Raw genomic sequence first — 14968 nt, 5'->3', positions numbered from 1 at the left:
CATGAGACCAATAGTGACTTTAAAACAGATACACAGTTTAATGGCTGTGAGAAAACTGAGGAGGGTTCAACAACATGGTAGTTACTCCACAATACTAACCTTATTTTTAGTAGGGAAAAGAAGGAATCCTGTACACAATACTAACCTTATTGTTAGTAGGGGAAAGAAGGAATCGTGTACACAATACTAACCTTATTGTTAGTAGGGGAAAGAAGGAATCGTGTACACAATACTAACCTTATTGTTAGTAGGGGAAAGAAGGAATCGTGTACACAATACTAACCTTATTGTTAGTAGGGGAAAGAAGGAATCGTGTACACAATACTAACCTTATTGTTAGTAGGGGAAAGAAGAATCCTGTACACAATCCTTATTGTTAGTAGTACACAATACTAACCTTATTGTTAGTACGGAAAGAAGGAATCCTGTACACAATACTAACCTTATTGTTAGTAGGGAAAGAAGGAATCTGTACACAATACTAACCTTATTGTTAGTAGGGGAAAGAAGGAATCCTGTACACAATACTAACCTTATTCTGTACACAATACTAACCTTATTGTTAGTAGGGAAAGAAGGAATCCTGTACACAATACTAACCTTATTGTTAGTAGGGAAAGAAGGAATCTTGTACACAATACTAACCTAGTAGGGGAAAGAAGGAATCCACAATACTAACCTTATTGTTAGTAGGAAAAGAAGGAATCCTGTACACAATCTAACCTTATTGTTAGTACCCTGTACACAATACTAACCTTATTGTTAGTAGGGAAAAGAAGGTCCTACACAATACTCTAGTAGGGAAAAGAAGTAGGGGAATCCTGTACACAATACTAACCTTATTGTTAGTAGGGAAAAGAAGGAATCCCTGTACACAATCTAACCTTATTGTTAGTAGGGGAAAAGAAGGAACACAGAATACTAACCACAAAGAAGGAATTTTCACAATACTAACCTTATTGTTAGTAGGGAAAAGAAGGAATCCTGTACACAATACTAACCTTATTGTTAGTAGGGAAAGAAGGAACTGTACACAATACTAACCTTATTGTTAAGAAAAGAAGGAATCCTGTACACAATACTAACCTTATTGTTAGTAGGGAAAAGAAGGAATCCTGTACACAATCAGTAACCTTATTGTTAGTAGGGAAAAGAAGGAATCCTGTACACAATACTAACCTTATTGTTAGTACCAAAGTGAATCTTTAAACAATACTAACAGTTTACGGAAAAGAAGGAATCCTGTACAGAATAAACCTTATTGTTAGTAGGGAAAAGAAGGGTACACAATACTAACCTTATTGTTAGTAGGGAAAAGAAGGAATCTTGTACACAATACTAACCTTATTGTTAGTAGGGAAAAGAAGGAATCTTGTACACAATACTAACCTTATTGTTAGTAGGGAAAAGAAGGAATCTTGTACACAATACTAACCTTATTGTTAGTAGGGAAAAGAAGGAATCTTGTACACAATACTAACCTTATTGTTAGTACGGAAAAGAAGGAATCCTGTACACAATACTAACCTTATTGTTAGTAGGGAAAGAAGGAATCTTGTACACAATACTAACCTTATTGTTAGTAGGGAAAAGAAGGAATCCTGTACACAATACTAACCTTATTGTTAGTAGGGAAAAGAAGGAATCTTGTACACAATACTAACCTTATTGTTAGTAGGGAAAAGAAGGAATCTTGTACACAATACTAACCTTATTGTTAGTAGGGAAAAAAGAAGAAACTAACCTTATTGTTAGTAGGGAAAAGAAGGAATCTTGTACACAATACTAACCTTATTGTTAGTAGGGAAAAGAAGGAATCTTGTACACAATACTAACCTTATTGTTAGTAGGGAAAAGAAGGAATCTTGTACAGAATACTAACCTTATTGTTTACGGAAAGAAGGAATTGTTATTGTAGGGGAAAGAAGGAATCCTGTACACAATACTAACCTTATTGTTAGTAGGGAAAGAAGGAATCTTGTACACAATACTAACCTTATTGTTAGTAGGGAAAAGAAGGAATCTTGTACACAATACTAACCTTATTGTTAGTATCCTGTACACAATACTAACCTTATTGGAAAGAAGGAATCTTGTACACAATACTAACCTTATTGTTAGTAGGGAAAAGAAGGAATCTTGTACACAATACTAACCTTATTGTTAGTAGGGAAAAGAAGGAATCTTGTACACAATACTAACCTTATTGTTAGTAGGGAAAAGAAGGAATCTTGTACACAATACTAACCTTATTGTTAGTAGGGAAAAGAAGGAATCTTGTACACAATACTAACCTTATTGTTAGTAGGGAAAAGAAGGAATCTTGTACACAATACTAACCTTATTGTTAGTAGGGAAAAGAAGGAATCTTGTACACAATACTAACCTTATTGCTAGTACGGAAAAGAAGGAATCCTGTACAGAATACTAACCTTATTGTTAGTAGGGAAAAGAAGGAATCTTGTACACAATACTAACCTTATTGTTAGTACGGAAAAGAAGGAATCCTGTACAGAATAAAAAATATTCCAAAATCCTGATTGAAACAAGGCACTATAGTAATACTGCAAAAAAAATGTGTCAAAAGAAACGTTTGTCTTGAATACAAAGTATTTTGTTTGGGGCAAATTCAAAACGACACATCACTGAGTACCATGGGGGCTGGGATTAAAAATGAAAATTAATTAAATAAAAATACAGCCAAAACACACTTCACGACAAGAGAGACAACACATCACAAAGAGAGACCTAAGACAACGACATGGCATGGCAGCAACACAATTTTTATTCAACGAGGCATGTCAGTTAAGAACTAATAATTATTTTCAATGACAGCCTAGGAACCGTGGGTTAACTGCCTTGTTCAGGGGGGCAGAATGACTGATTTATACCTTGTCAGCTCGTGGATTCGATCTTGCAATCTTTCAGTTACTAGTTCAACGCTCTAAACACTAGGCTACCTGCCGCGCATGATGACAAAGCATGGTAGACAACAAAGGAGAGAGAGAGAAGGTATAGTAAGGACATCTGACATCATAGTAAGGACATCTGACATCATAGTAAGGACATCTGACATCATAGTAAGGAATCTTCTGACATCATAGTAAGGAATCTTCTGACATCATAGTAAGGACATCTGACATCATAGTAAGGAATCTTCTGACATCATAGTAAGGACATCTGACATCATAGTAAGGAATCTTCTGACATCATAGTAAGGACATCTGACATCATAGTAAGGACATCTTATGACATCATAGTAAGGACATCTTATGACATCATACTAAAGACATCATCTGAGCTGTCTGTCAAGTAGAAGATGCCAATTGAGAAAATCCAATTGTTTTTACTTTCCAAAATATGTTCATTCATCCACACAACACATGTTTCTCACCTCAACTTACATACATACATACATACATACATACATACATACATACATACATACATACATACATACATACATACATACATAACATACATAACATACATAACATACATACATACATACATACATACATACCATAACATACATAACATAACATAACATAACATAACATAACATAACATATACAAATAAATAAATAAATACAGAAAAAATAGGAAAAAAAGAAACAGAAGTCATTTGAACCCAGTCTGGCACAAAGAGACGATTCATGTGGGAGACAAGCCTATACACAATCTATATACACACGCCTTTACCCAACATGCTATTAGGGTACTGCTTGGGCTACAACATGCTATTAGGGTACTGCTTGGGCTACAACATGCTATTATAGTACTGCTTGGGCTACAACATGCTATTATAGTACTGCTTGGGCTACAACATGCTATTATAGTACTGCTTGGGCTACAACATGCTATTATAGTACTGCTTGGGCTACAACATGCTATTAGGGTACTGCTTGGGCTACAACATGCTATTATAGTACTGCTTGGGCTACAACATGCTATTAGGGTACTGCTTGGGCTACAACATGCTATTATAGTACTGCTTGGGCTACAACATGCTATTATAGTACTGCTTGGGCTACAACATGCTATTAGGGTACTGCTTGGGCTACAACATGCTATTATAGTACTGCTTGGGCTACAACATGCTATTATAGTACTGCTTGGGCTACAACATGCTATTAGGGTATTGCTTGGGCTACAACATGCTATTATAGTACTGCTTGGGCTACAACATGCTATTATAGTACTGCTTGGGCTACAACATGCTATTATAGTACTGCTTGGGCTACAACATGCTATTATAGTACTGCTTGGGCTACAACATGCTATTATAGTACTGCTTGGGCTACAACATGCTATTAGGGTACTGCTTGGGCTACAACATGCTATTATAGTACTGCTTGGGCTACAACATGCTATTATAGTACTGCTTGGGCTACAACATGCTATTAGGGTACTGCTTGGGCTACAACATGCTATTATAGTACTGCTTGGGCTACAACATGCTATTATAGTACTGCTTGGGCTACAACATGCTATTATAGTACTGCTTGGGCTACAACATGCTATTATAGTACTGCTTGGGCTACAACATGCTATTAGGGTACTGCTTGGGCTACAACATGCTATTAGGGTACTGCTTGGGCTACAACATGCTATTAGGGTACTGCTTGGGCTACAACATGCTATTATAGTACTGGTTGGGCTACAACATGCTATTTGGGTACTGCTTGGGCTACAACATGCTATTATAGTACTGGTTGGGCTACAACATGCTATTTGGGTACTGCTTGGGCTACAACATGCTATTAGGGTACTGCTTGGGCTACAACATGCTATTATAGTACTGCTTGGGCTACAACATGCTATTATAGTACTGCTTGGGCTACAACATGCTATTAGGGTACTGCTTGGGCTACAACATGCTATTAGGGTATTGCTTGGGCTACAACATGCTATTAGGGTACTGCTTGGGCGATATTTACTAAATCAAAGTGTAACGTGCAAAGTTTGCTCCTGTCATTCCGTAGAGGAAATAAATTAGACAATGAAATGTGTGTGTGTGTGTGTGTGTGTGTGTGTGTGTGTGTGTGTGTGTGTGTGTGTGTGTGTGTGTGTGTGTGTGTGTGTGTGTGTGTGTGTGTGTGTGTGTGTGTGTGTGTGTGTGTGTGTGTGTGTGTGTATGCCCTCTCCTGCAAGGTGGATTATGCCGTAATTGCCTCCCAAGCTGGAGCTTCTCTAAACAACCTGATGAGCCACGCTCAGGAGCTGGTGGGCAAGCTGCGCTCCCTGCAGCTGGACCAGAGGGAGTTCGTCTGCCTCAAGTTCCTTGTTCTGTTCAGCTTGGGTGAGTATCCAAGGGGTGGGGGGGGGGCAGGAGGTTGATGGAGAGAGGAGGAGGGGTGTCTGACAACCGGAGAGAGGGAGTCTGTGGGGGGGCTGGGTGAGGGAGAGAAGAGGTTGGGAGGATTTCTCAGCTTGGGTGAGTTACAGGGGGGAGAGGCTGCGGTATGGGGAGGAGGGAGGCTGATGTGGGGGAGGACGTTGAGGGGAATTGAATAGAAGTGTGTGGGGGGGTGAGAGGTGAGGTAGGGAAACAGAGGGAACAGGCAAACACACACACATACCTAAGAAAGCAGGTTAAATATTCTGTGTGTGTGTGTTTGTTGGTCAACCATGGGACTTTTCTCACCGTTTCCCCTTCGTAACTTGCACCTTCTCACTCCGGTAGTTTACCATTATTTCAAGACCATGTGATAGGCTCCCCCTAGCCTACTGTGGACACCGGTTCCCCCTATCAAACACGGACCTCTAGGGCTGATGCTTTCTATCAGGAATGATTGACGGAATTGTTATGTACTCGGCTGTTCGTCAAACACATATTACCATATCAGTTGCATTTTCACATCTGATCTCATCACAATCTCAGACCCAACCAACCCCCCCTTCTCACCCCTACCTCTCCTCCTCCCCCTCCTCATCGACCCCTCTCAGTCCCACCTGGAAAAGGGCTTAACTTCTCCCACCTCCTGCTAAACAAAGGAGCAGGGGCCCTTGTGTTTTTGGATGTGAGAGGGGAGGCTGGTTGGGAGGCTGGGAGGGGGGAGGGGTGAGAGGGGAGGCTGGGGGGGTGGGAGGCTGGGTGGGTGGGTGGGAGGGAGGGAGGGAGGGAGGGGGAGGGTGGGTGGGTGGGAGGGGGGAGGGAGGGAGGGAGGGGGGGGAGGGTGGAGGGGAGGCTGGGTGGGTGGGTGGGTGGGAGGGAGGGAGGGGAGGCTGGTGGGTGGGTGGGTGGGAGGGAGGGGGAGGGTGTGAGGGGAGGCTGGGTGGGTGGGTGGGTGGGGTTTTGGGGGAGGCTGTGAGGGGAGGCTGGGTGGGTGTGATGAGGGATTTGGGGGTTGATGGTCTAAATAATTTGCCGGTAACATCATCCATAATGATCCCTGTTCAGCCTGTTCTCTGGTGCTGTCTGTACTCTGGTGCTGCCTGTTCTCTGGTGCTGCCTGTTCTCTGGTGCTGTCTGTTCTCTGGTGCTGCCTGTTCTCTGGTGCTGCCTGTTCTCTGGTGCTGCCTGTTCTCTGGTGCTACCTGTTCTCTGGTGCTGCCTGTTCTCTGGTGCTGCCTGTTCTCTGGTGCTACCTGTTCTCTGGTGCTGCCTGTTCTCTGGTGCTGCCTGTTCTCTGGTGCTGTCTGTTCTCTGGTGCTGTCTGTTCTCTGGTGCTACCTGTTCTCTGGTGCTACCTGTTCTCTGGTGCTGCGTGTTCTCTGGTGCTGTCTGTTCTCTGGTGCTGCCTGTTCTCTGGTGCTGCCTGTTCTCTGGTGCTGCCTGTTCTCTGGTGCTGCCTGTTCTCTGGTGCTGTCTGTTCTCTGGTGCTGTCTGTTCTCTGGTGCTGCCTGTTCTCTGGTGCTGCCTGTTCTCTGGTGCTATCTGTTCTCTGGTGCTGCCTGTTCTCTGGTGCTGCCTGTTCTCTGGTGCTGCCTGTTCTCTGGTGCTGCGTGTTCTCTGGTGCTGCCTGTTCTCTGGTGCTGCCTGTTCTCTGGTGCTGCCTGTTCTCTGGTGCTGCCTGTTCTCTGGTGCTGCCTGTTCTCTGGTGCTGCCTGTTCTCTGGTGCTGCGTGTTCTCTGGTGCTGTCTGTTCTCTGGTGCTGCCTGTTCTCTGGTGCTGCCTGTTCTCTGGTGCTGCGTGTTCTCTGGTGCTGTCTGTTCTCTGGTGCTGCCTGTTCTCTGGTGCTGTCTGTTCTCTGGTGCTACCTGTTCTCTGGTGCTGTCTGTTCTCTGGTGCTGTCTGTTCTCTGGTGCTGCCTGTTCTCTGGTGCTGCCTGTTCTCTGGTGCTGTCTGTTCTCTGGTGCTGTCTGTTCTCTGGTGCTGCCTGTTCTCTGGTGCTGCCTGTTCTCTGGTGCTGTCTGTTCTCTGGTGCTGCCTGTTCTCTGGTACTGTCTGTTCTCTGGTGCTGCCTGTTCTCTGGTGCTGCCTGTTCTCTGGTGCTGCGTGTTCTCTGGTGCTGCCTGTTCTCTGGTGCTGTCTGTTCTCTGGTGCTGCCTGTTCTCTGGTGCTGTCTGTTCTCTGGTGCTGTCTGTTCTCTGGTGCTGCCTGTTCTCTGGTGCTGTCTGTTCTCTGGTGCTGCCTGTTCTCTGGTGCTGCCTGTTCTCTGGTGCTGCCTGTTCTCTGGTGCTGCCTGTTCTCTGGTGCTGCCTGTTCTCTGGTGCTGCCTGTTCTCTGGTGCTGCCTGTTCTCTGGTGCTGCCTGTTCTCTGGTGCTGCCTGTTCTCTGGTGCTGCCTGTTCTCTTGTGCTGCCTGTTCTCTGGTGCTGTCTGTTCTCTGGTGCTGTCTGTTCTCTGGTGCTTCCTGTTCTCTGGTGCTGTCTGTTCTCTGGTGCTGCCTGTTCTCTGGTGCTGTCTGTTCTCTGGTGCTGCCTGTTCTCTGGTGCTGCCTGTTCTCTGGTGCTGCCTGTTCTCTGGTGCTGCCTGTTCTCTGGTGCTACCTGTTCTCTGGTGCTGCCTGTTCTCTGGTGCTGCCTGTTCTCTGGTGCTGCCTGTTCTCTGGTGCTGCCTGTTCTCTGGTGCTGCCTGTTCTCTGGTGCTGCCTGTTCTCTGGTGCTGCCTGTTCTCTGGTGCTGCCTGTTCTCTGGTGCTACCTGTTCTCTGGTGCTGCCTGTTCTCTGGTGCTGCCTGTTCTCTGGTGCTGCCTGTTCTCTGGTGCTGCCTGTTCTCTGGTGCTGCCTGTTCTCTGGTGCTGCCTGTTCTCTGGTGCTACCTGTTCTCTGGTGCTACCTGTTCTCTGGTGCTGCCTGTTCTCTGGTGCTGCCTGTTCTCTGGTGCTGCGTGTTCTCTGGTGCTACCTGTTCTCTGGTGCTGCGTGTTCTCTGGTGCTACCTGTTCTCTGGTGCTGCCTGTTCTCTGGTGCTGCCTGTTCTCTGGTGCTGCCTGTTCTCTGGTGCTACCTGTTCTCTGGTGCTGCCTGTTCTCTGGTGCTGTCTGTTCTCTGGTGCTGCCTGTTCTCTGGTGCTGCCTGTTCTCTGGTGCTGTCTGTTCTCTGGTGCTGCCTGTTCTCTGGTGCTGCCTGTTCTCTGGTGCTGCCTGTTCTCTGGTGCTGTCTGTTCTCTGGTGCTACCTGTTCTCTGGTGCTGTCTGTTCTCTGGTGCTGTCTGTTCTCTGGTGCTGCCTGTTCTCTGGTGCTGCCTGTTCTCTGGTGCTGTCTGTTCTCTGGTGCTGTCTGTTCTCTGGTGCTGCCTGTTCTCTGGTGCTGCCTGTTCTCTGGTGCTGTCTGTTCTCTGGTGCTACCTGTTCTCTGGTGCTACCTGTTCTCTGGTGCTGTCTGTTCTAATATATGTAATATATGTAATATATGCCATTTAGCAGACGCTTTTATCCAAAGCGACTTACAGTCATGTGTGCATACATTCTACGTATGGGTGGTCCCGGGGATTGAACCCACTACCCTGGCGTTACAAGCGCCATGCTCTACCAACTGAGCTACAGAAGGACCCCTGTTCTCTGGTGCTGTCTGTTCTCTGGTGCTGCCTGTTCTCTGGTGCTGTCTGTTCTCTGGTGCTGTCTGTTCTCTGGTGCTACCTGTTCTCTGGTGCTACCTGTTCTCTGGTGCTGTCTGTTCTCTGGTGCTGCCTGTTCTCTGGTGCTGTCTGTTCTCTGGTGCTGCCTGTTCTCTGGTACTGTCTGTTCTCTGGTGCTGCCTGTTCTCTGGTGCTGCCTGTTCTCTGGTGCTGCGTGTTCTCTGGTGCTGCCTGTTCTCTGGTGCTGTCTGTTCTCTGGTGCTGCCTGTTCTCTGGTGCTGTCTGTTCTCTGGTGCTGTCTGTTCTCTGGTGCTGCCTGTTCTCTGGTGCTGTCTGTTCTCTGGTGCTGCCTGTTCTCTGGTGCTGCCTGTTCTCTGGTGCTGCCTGTTCTCTGGTGCTGCCTGTTCTCTGGTGCTGCCTGTTCTCTGGTGCTGCCTGTTCTCTGGTGCTGCCTGTTCTCTGGTGCTGTCTGTTCTCTGGTGCTGCCTGTTCTCTGGTGCTGCCTGTTCTCTGGTGCTGCCTGTTCTCTTGTGCTGCCTGTTCTCTGGTGCTGTCTGTTCTCTGGTGCTGTCTGTTCTCTGGTGCTACCTGTTCTCTGGTGCTGTCTGTTCTCTGGTGCTGCCTGTTCTCTGGTGCTGCCTGTTCTCTGGTGCTGTCTGTTCTCTGGTGCTGCCTGTTCTCTGGTGCTGCCTGTTCTCTGGTGCTGCCTGTTCTCTGGTGCTGCCTGTTCTCTGGTGCTACCTGTTCTCTGGTGCTGCCTGTTCTCTGGTGCTGCCTGTTCTCTGGTGCTGTCTGTTCTCTGGTGCTGCCTGTTCTCTGGTGCTGCGTGTTCTCTGGTGCTGCCTGTTCTCTGGTGCTGCCTGTTCTCTGGTGCTGCCTGTTCTCTGGTGCTGCCTGTTCTCTGGTGCTACCTGTTCTCTGGTGCTACCTGTTCTCTGGTGCTGCCTGTTCTCTGGTGCTGCCTGTTCTCTGGTGCTGCCTGTTCTCTGGTGCTGCGTGTTCTCTGGTGCTACCTGTTCTCTGGTGCTGCGTGTTCTCTGGTGCTACCTGTTCTCTGGTGCTGCCTGTTCTCTGGTGCTGCCTGTTCTCTGGTGCTGCCTGTTCTCTGGTGCTACCTGTTCTCTGGTGCTGCCTGTTCTCTGGTGCTGCCTGTTCTCTGGTGCTGTCTGTTCTCTGGTGCTACCTGTTCTCTGGTGCTGCCTGTTCTCTGGTGCTGCCTGTTCTCTGGTGCTGCCTGTTCTCTGGTGCTGTCTGTTCTCTGGTGCTACCTGATCTCTGGTGCTGCCTGTTCTCTGGTGCTGCGTGTTCTCTGGTGCAGCCGGGGCCCCCGCTAGACGCTACGGAGAGAGAGCTGGAAACAAACACTGAAGCCAGGAGATTAGAAGGGATCTGATTAATATCATCCGACAGTCGAGGGGAGTGTGTGTGTGTGTGTGTGTGTGTGTGTGTGTGTGTGTGTGTGTGTGTGTGTGTGTGTGTGTGTGTGTGTGTGTGTGTGTGTGTGTGTGTGTGTGTGTGTGTGTGTGTGTGTGTGTGTGTGTGTGATCTGCTCCATCTAAAGAGCCTATTAATAGGGAAATAATGAAATGAGGCATGAAACTACTCCCATGCCGTTCTGTGTGAATACAGAAAGCAAAATGAGGTGAAACACACTTTACTGTCAGCAATAGCACTGATACATGCTACCTGATACATTCTACCTATTACATTCTATTTGAAACATGCTACCTGATACATTCTACATATTACATTCTAATTGAAACATGCTACCTGAAACATGCTATTTGATACATTCTACCTATTACATTCTAATTGATACATGCTACCTGATACATGCTACCTGATACATTCTACATGATAGATGCTACCTGATACTTGCTACCTGATACATGCTACCTGATACATTCTACCCATTACATTCTAATTGAAACATTCTACCTGATACATGTTACCTAATACATGCTACCTAATACATGCTACCTAATACATGCTACCTGATACATGCTACCTGATACTTGTTACCTGATACATAATATATGCCATTTAGCAGACGCTTTTATCCAAAGCGACTTACAGTCATGTGTGCATACATTCTACGTATGGGTGGTCCCGGGAATCGAACCCGCTACCCTGGCGTTACAAGCGCCATGCTCTACCAACTGAGCTACAGAAGGACCGCCAATGCTACCTGATACATGCTACCTGATACTTGCTGCCTGATACATGTTACCTAATACCTAATACATGTAACCTGATACTTGCTACCTGATACATGCTACCTGATACATGCTACCTGATACATGCTACCCGATACATTCTAATTGATACATGCTACCTGATACTTTCTACCTGATACATTCTACCTGATACATGCTACCTGATTCATGCTACCTGATACATGCTACCTGATACATTCTACCCATTACATTCTAATTGAAACATGCTAGCTGATACATGTTACCTAATACATGTTACCTGATACATGCTACCTGATACATGTTATCTGATACATGCTACCTGATACATTCTACCTGATACATGCTACCTGATACTTTCTACGTATTACATTCTAATTGATACATACAGAAGTACAAGTTATTCCTACTATGGGTCAGTGTTGACAGAGATAGACCATCCCTTGCTGCAATTACCTATCAAGTGGAGCACACCTTTTTATCACCTTCACATCACAAATATTATACAGCTACGGCAGGTATACAACTAGACATCACATATTATACAGATACTGCAGGTATACAACTAGACATCACATATTATACAGATACTGCAGGTATACAACTAGACATCACATATTATACAGATACTGCAGATATACAACTAGACATCACATATTATACAGATACTGCAGATATACAACTAGACATCACAGATATTATACAGACATACTACAGATACAGATATACAACTAGACATCACATATTATACAGATACTGCAGATATACAACTAGACATCACATATTATACAGATACTGCAGATATACAACTAGACATCACATATTATACAGATACTGCAGATATACAACTAGACATCACATATTATACAGATACTGCAGGTATACAACTAGACATCACATATTATACAGATACTGCAGATATACAACTAGACATCACATATTATACAGATACTGCAGATATACAACTAGACATCACATATTATACAGATACTGCAGGTATACAACTAGACATCACATATTATACAGATACTGCAGGTATACAACTAGACATCACATATTATACAGATACTGCAGATATACAACTAGACATCACATATTATACAGATACTGCAGGTATACAACTAGACATCACATATTATACAGATACTGCAGGTATACAACTAGACATCACATATTATACAGATACTGCAGATATACAACTAGACATCACATATTATACAGATACTGCAGATATACAACTAGACATCACATATTATACAGATACTGCAGATATACAACTAGACATCACATATTATACAGATACTGCAGATATACAACTAGACATCACAATATTATACAGATACTGCAGATATACAACTAGACATCACATATTATACAGATACTGCAGCAGGTATACAACTAGACATCACATATTATACAGATACTGCAGATATACAACTAGACATCACATATTATACAGATACTGCAGATATACAACTAGACATCACATATTATACAGATACTGCAGGTATACAACTAGACATCACATATTATACAGATACTGCAGATATACAACTAGACATCACATATTATACAGATACTGCAGATATACAACTAGACATCACATATTATACAGATACTGCAGGTATACAACTAGACATCACATATTATACAGATACTGCAGATATACAACTAGACATCACATATTATACAGATACTGCAGATATACAACTAGACATCACATATTATACAGATACTGCAGATATACAACTAGACATCACATATTATACAGATACTGCAGATATACAACTAGACATCACATATTATACAGATACTGCAGGTATACAACTAGACATCACATATTATACAGATACTGCAGGTATACAACTAGACATCACATATTATACAGATATCACATATTATACAGCAGATATACAACTAGACATCACATATTTATACAGATACTAGCAGATATACAACTAGACATCACATATTATACTGCAGGTATACTAGACATCACATATTATACAGATACTGCAGATATACAACTAGACATCACATATTATACAGATACTGCAGGTATACAACTAGACATCACATATTATACAGATACTGCAGGTATACAACTAGACATCACATATTATACAGATACTGCAGATATACAACTAGACATCACATATTATACACATACTGCAGGTATACAACTAGACATCACATATTATACAGATACTGCAGGTATACAACTAGACATCACATAGACATCACATATTATACAGATACTGCAGGTATACAACTAGACATCACATATTATACAGATACTGCAGATATACAACTAGACATCACATATTATACAGATACTGCAGATATACAACTAGACATCACATATTATACAGATACTGCAGATATACAACTAGACATCACATATTATACAGATACTGCAGATATACAACTAGACATCACATATTATACAGATACTGCAGGTATACAACTAGACATCACATATTATACAGATACTGCAGATATACAACTAGACATCACATATTATACAGATACTGCAGGTATACAACTAGACATCACATATTATACAGATACTGCAGATATATACAACTAGACATCACATATTATACAGATACTGCAGGTATACAACTAGACATCACATATTATATACAGATACAACTAGACATCACATATTATACAGATAGATATACAACTAGACATCACATATATACAGATACTGCAGATACTAGACATCACATATTATACAGATACTGGATATACAACTAGACATCACATATTATACAGATACAGATACAACTAGACATCACATATTATACAGATACTGCAGGTATACAACTAGACATCACATATTATACAGATACTGCAGGTATACAACTAGACATCACATCACATATTATACAACTAGACATCATCACATATTATACAGATACTGCAGATATACAACTAGACATCACATATTATACAGATACTGCAGGTATACAACTAGACATCACATATTATACAGATACTGCAGATATACAACTAGACATCACATATTATACAGATATACAACTAGACATCACATATTATACAGATACTGCAGGTATACAACTAGACATCACATATTATACAGATACTGCAGATATACAACTAGACATCACATATTATACAGATACTGCAGATATACAACTAGACATCACATATTATACAGATACTGCAGGTATACAACTAGACATCACATATTATACAGATACTGCAGATATACAACTAGACATCACATATTATACAGATACTGCAGGTATACAACTAGACATCACATATTATACAGATACTGCAGATATACAACTAGACATCACATATTATACAGATACTGCAGGTATACAACTAGACATCACATATTATACAGATACTGCAGGTATACAACTAGACATCACATATTATACAACTGCAGGTATACAACTCACATATTATACAGATACTGCAGGTATACAACTAGACATCACATATTACAGATACAGGTATACAACTAGACATCACATATTATACAGATACTGCAGGTATACAACTAGACATCACATATTATACAGATACTGCAGATATACAACTAGACATCACATATTATACAGATACTGCAGGTATACAACTAGACATCACATATTATACAGATACTGCAGGTATACAACTAGACATCACATATTATACAGATACTGCAGGTATACAACTAGACATCACATATTATACAGATACTGCAGGTATACAACTAGACATCACATATTATACAGATACTGCAGGTATACAACTAGACATCACATATTATACAGATACTGCAGGTAT

At 42.8% G+C, this 14968-nt stretch overlaps 1 protein-coding gene across 2 annotated transcripts in view; it reads left to right on the top strand.

Annotated features, from left to right (window-relative positions):
* Nucleotides 1-14968, top strand: part of LOC118376715 (nuclear receptor subfamily 5 group A member 2) — a 193374-nt gene that overhangs the window by 112720 nt on the left and 65686 nt on the right. For both annotated transcript variants that reach the window (XM_052475433.1, XM_052475432.1), the window contains one exon: nt 5155-5302. In XM_052475433.1, coding sequence (XP_052331393.1) covers nt 5155-5302 — 148 coding nt within the window. The remainder of the gene's footprint in view (nt 1-5154; nt 5303-14968) is intronic.

Source organism: Oncorhynchus keta, chromosome 22 (assembly GCF_023373465.1).
Source record: "Oncorhynchus keta strain PuntledgeMale-10-30-2019 chromosome 22, Oket_V2, whole genome shotgun sequence".
Taxonomy (NCBI): Eukaryota; Metazoa; Chordata; class Actinopteri; order Salmoniformes; family Salmonidae; genus Oncorhynchus; species Oncorhynchus keta.
Note: the sequence above shows the minus strand (reverse complement) of the source record. Positions and strands in the feature narration are given on the sequence as shown.